A 4,746-nucleotide genomic window follows, 5' to 3' on the forward strand; every position below is an offset into this window, starting at 1 on the left:
CACACACACACACACACACCTACACACATATATTTTAGTTGTTTCTGAAAATCTGCCTTCAGGAAGTCATCACAACATGGCTCCTCTATTCACTCTTTAACAATGTTTTTTCCCAGCGTTTCACTGAGAAGTGGCTTGCATAATAAGTTCAGGTGATGTGCAGTTTCACCAGGTGTTTGCTGCTGGCTAGTCTGAAAGAGCTGACTGGGCGAGTCAGATGGGAGGGCTGCTCTGTGAAGCAGAAGCTCAGAAACTTGGAAAGTGCATGAATGACTCAAGGCAACACTCCAGGTATGTTTTTGATGAGGGAATAACTATAACATGATAAAAAGCTCATAAAAGCAGACTTTACATAATAGTGCCCCTTTAAATTGTCACATTGTTTACCTTTCTAGATCACTGTGTGGCAAGAGGTCGTAGCAGCCTTCAGTGTAGTCATTCTGCAGCGTCTGACGGTCAGGGAAGTAGTCGGTGGTGAGGGGGAGGCAGGCTGGGGTAGTCAGGGACTTCCAGTCCACCCCCACCGTGCAGCAGAAGCTGGGCACTGTCGGGGGTGCAGACAGCAGCAGGGCTTCACACACAGACACAAAAATCCCCACCGCAAAGAGCATGACATGTACCCACAGTGGAGAGGCACATGTGTGGGAGGGATTTGGGAGGAAAGGGGAGTGAAAGAGCAGGAGTCAGGAGTGAACAGATAGGGAAGACATGAAGATGGAAAAGAAGAAAAGATGATGATGCAAACACAAAAGAAGAAGAGAGGGGAAGAAAAACAGAAGTGTTACTTTTCCTGACTCCTTCTCCCCTGCTGGTGATTCCTGCAGGGGGAGTAGCTGTGCAGCAGTGATCAGACATGCAGATTGCACTCCTGAAACAGTCACTCTGTGATCCACATCACCCACAACAAACTGAAAGTGTGTCCTAAGCTCATTCAGGGTGCTGAGTGGATTTAAGCAGAGAAATCTCATTATACATGCTAATAAAAAGTCGTAGGAAAATTCCTAATCAGAAAGTTTGTGACAAAGTAGCAGACTGTTTAAAGTTTGACAGAATCACCCAATTAATTATCTTCAGAGAGAGAGAGATGTGTGCTCTACATGCAGCCATGCAGATAAGAGGCAGAAACAAACTAAGTTTAATACAAACAGATCATGGTGAGGTGAAATCAAGGAGCTCTAACTGATTGGCTGTAGATAACAAAACTCAGAAATACCAGGAGAGATTCAAGAAAAAGCTTAGAAAGAAATGGACAGAAGGAGGAGGATCCCACATGACCTGTGTGCGGTGTCTCTACCTGCGACCCCTGTCAACAGACGCCCACTGGAGAACCCTGTCTGCCAAAGCTCAATAAGCCCTCACAGGTTAAACACACCTCTGAAGGTTTATGGTCATCATCAGTTTGGTGATTAATGACAATTTCAGCCTGCTGGTGAAGCTGTACGACAATTTGAGCAAGCCTTAAAAAGATCTCATTTTAGTCCAGCAATGATTGGGTGGACTCACTCGGATCAGCACCGCTGGAGAACTCCTGGAAGGAGGAGCTTCGGTTGCTCAGAGGTCCTGCACACAATTTCACAAAGAGAAAGCAGCACAGTTAGGAGATTTGTGGTTGACTATTTACACTAATGATGCATTCATTGTTTTTTATACATTTTCCTTAAAGCAGCCAAACATTTTAAAGTGCTTTTATTTGACCCTGGTCATATAAGAGTCTAATGTATGTGAAAATAAAAAAATCAGGTCTGATGAGGGAAAACAACAAAATATTTCTTTACAGTCAAATGTTCTTTGAAACCTCTGCATATAATGTTATTTTTTTAAGAGTTTGTACATTTAACCAAACCAACAAGGAAGTCCAACCCTAAACTGCATGTTTAAACCTTTCATTTTCTTTTATGAAATCATGACCCTCCAGTTTTAAGCAGACATACCCCTCCTACCTCGATCTCTTTTAACAAGAGCGTTTTTGCTTTCTTTGCCAAATGGTATTATATGTTTTTGGATCTTTAAGCCAGATATTTTACTGCAGCTGATATCTCAGTCTAACAACTGTTTTTATTGGTTCTGGTTTGACTCCTGTTTCAAAGTGGGAACTTCTAGCACTGGGCAGTAACCTGGGGACCCTGATTATTTTGGGGGCCCCAGTGCCAGGGTATCAAAGATTTTCTTTTTGTGTGTGTGTGTGCGTGCGTGCATGCGTGTGTGTGTGTGTGAGTTTTGCAAACTTAGTACACTTGGTACAAAACTCATAGGCCTAAATTAGATGAGCTGTATTAATATTTGGGGAATTCTGTGAAGAAACTACATTTAAGTATCTGAAGTTATATTTAATTTCTTTGGGAGCAACATGGAGTTATAAATATGAGCAGTAAGATCTACTCACATTTATTGAAATGACAAATCATAACTATAATTTAAGTCCAAGTGGTTTTATAAAGCCTGTGTGATGCAAAAATAAATATGATTTTAAAATAATACAAGAAACAAAGAGCACAAAGCAGGTTACGCATAATTACAAAATTATAGAAAAACAAAATTTGTGGAATTGATTGTTTTGATATTGATTTAATATTGACTCCATTGATCCAGTTCCCCCCAGTTGGACTGACACATGTCTGTGTCTGTTGTTTGTAAGGTTGGCTTCAAACTGTAGGAGTGAAAGCCCTTTTTTGTTTTTTTACCAGTCAACAGATGTTGTCCGGAAGCAAACAGATGCTGTGCTAGGAGACACACCACTGCATGTTAATAAACACATTATGTTTCTACATCAACTTCATTCTTGTTTCTCAACTTCATCTAGAATACCTGTAGTACGATGAACATCTCTTAAATATCTCTTTCTGTAATTCAAAAGAAAACTGTGAGATTAGAGTAAAGAGTTTCTTCTGACCAGAGCATCTCCTTCCAAGTGTGCTCTTCCTAGGTGAGTTTTAGGACAAACCACATATCCTACAGCTCTCTTAGCCAGAGGCCAGTGCAGCTTTCTGTAGTACCAAATGTTACCACCAAACTACTTTGATTACTGGTGGAGTCCATGTTTTGGTTCATCCTCTTTTAATCTTCAGATGGTGGGTTGAAGAGAGAGAACTGTGTCAGATGTTCAAAGCTTTAATATTGTTTTGAAACCTAACTTAGTGGACAGATGTTTTCCGTACGATGTCCGGTTTGGCCAGAGTGGCAGTAACACTGGACCCTCTCTTGGCTCTTTTTGGTTTCAGTGGTGAGGGGTTGCCTTTACCAGCCTCTAAACGACAGGCACTGGCATTTTGCTCACTGTTAGCGAGACGCACAGTTCTGACCAGATGGAAGGGTGCTGCTCCTCCAACTCACAAGTAGTGGTTATGTGACCTTATGTCGTCGCACTGTGAAACTGGAAAGAATTAGATGCTCTCTTCAACACTCAACTGGTAAATTTGAAGACACATGGGGGTCCTTTCTTAATTCATTTTATTAAAATGTGCTCTGTTTCCGTCAGGGATAGGAATGTAGTGTGTGGACCTACTGGGCAGTGACCTGTGTGGCCTAAATGGGATTACTTTGTAGGGATTAATTTTCTGTATATTATTTTATGTCTGTCTTAGATAAACATTTCTTTGTATTCACAAACTGTATGCATAAAAGGAAAAAAAACTCAACAAAAAGACAGTGATAAAAAAAAACCTAACTTTGCTTAAGTTTCTCTGCTCACCTGTTCACTAATGTTCTCTAACTAAACTCTAAGGGCTTTGACTGTCTGGTGGTCTATCATATAAAATACATTTTAAAAGACATAAATCTACTGAGAGCTTCCGAGCTCTTCTAGCTGTCAGAGAGAACAGTTTGGTTCTAACTAACTAGATGACTGTAGTAAGTAGGGAAGAGTCAGTAGTGTGGAATGTCTGACTCTTAATCTGCTCCACACTGGCAGAAAGAGAAAGCTGCATCAGGAATCTACGGCACTAGGAGACATCAGTACGGCTGTTTGAGAAGGATACCACAGCTGATGTTGCTCCCTGGACTCCCCGTGAACTCTTCCATTCCTCCACAGATGTAAAGGCCATTCTCGCCTGCTTGCCTGGAGGTTGTTCGCCTTAAAGACAAAGAGAAATCAGCATCTCTCCATCTTCCATCTTCCCAGGTGGAAACTGACTGCAGAAGAAATGCTTGGTCCCAGGATGAGTCCGTCTTACCGTCCTGTGGCTTCATGATAAGCCAGCTCCAGTAGCTCAGCAGATGTGTGTGTTGGATCTTTCTGCTGGCTGCCCTGTAGCTCTGCCATATTCTGCCTGGTCTGGTGATGGATCTGGATTGCCTCTCCAGAAGGACCTGAAGAATAAAGTAACACACGTTGCCAATTAGGTGAATAATAGTATATTTAGAAACCTCCATTTTGGTTAAGACCTGATTGAAGAGAAAAGACTTTCCCCAAAGACTCGGGATTCATAGAGTAGACCTGTCTCTACAACATAGTAGCTTGTTTTCTTTACTAAATCTTTGTCTATATTCATCTGATGTCGAAAAAGCACAATTTTCCAATTTCCCAATCTAGATAAATTAAATTGAAATCAAACTTGAACAATCTTGTTAATGCCATAGCTTATTAAAAATTATGGTAGCGACAGCTGTAAACAGTAACATGAAATATCTTCAAAATTCAGCCATGTCACTAGCCCTCATCATCAGCCATCAGAGGAGATGTTGCCGTCTTATTCTTTTACTGCATTTGACCTGAACCTTCAGAGCCACATTAAGACAGTCACAAAGTCG

At 41.2% G+C, this 4,746-nt stretch overlaps 1 protein-coding gene across 2 annotated transcripts in view; it reads right to left on the reverse strand.

Annotated features, from left to right (window-relative positions):
* Positions 1–296: 296 nt before the first annotated feature.
* Positions 297–4,746, reverse strand: part of LOC103156354 (DEP domain containing 5, GATOR1 subcomplex subunit) — a 19,613-nt gene continuing 15,163 nt past the window's right edge. Inside the window, exons 23-26 of one of the 2 annotated variants that reach the window (XM_007578363.2) lie at positions 4,170–4,305; positions 3,975–4,069; positions 1,504–1,560; positions 297–544 (exon numbers count right to left, since the gene is read on the reverse strand). In XM_007578363.2, coding sequence (XP_007578425.1) covers positions 384–544; positions 1,504–1,560; positions 3,975–4,069; positions 4,170–4,305 — 449 coding nt within the window. In that variant the 3' untranslated portion in view covers positions 297–383. Of the gene's footprint in view, positions 572–1,503; positions 1,561–3,974; positions 4,070–4,169; positions 4,306–4,746 lie in introns of both variants that reach the window. The other variant, XM_007578362.2, reaches the window with a different exon arrangement.

The sequence above is a fragment of the Poecilia formosa genome, unplaced genomic scaffold (genome assembly GCF_000485575.1).
Source record: "Poecilia formosa unplaced genomic scaffold, Poecilia_formosa-5.1.2 Scaffold475, whole genome shotgun sequence".
Lineage (NCBI taxonomy): Eukaryota > Metazoa > Chordata > Actinopteri > Cyprinodontiformes > Poeciliidae > Poecilia > Poecilia formosa.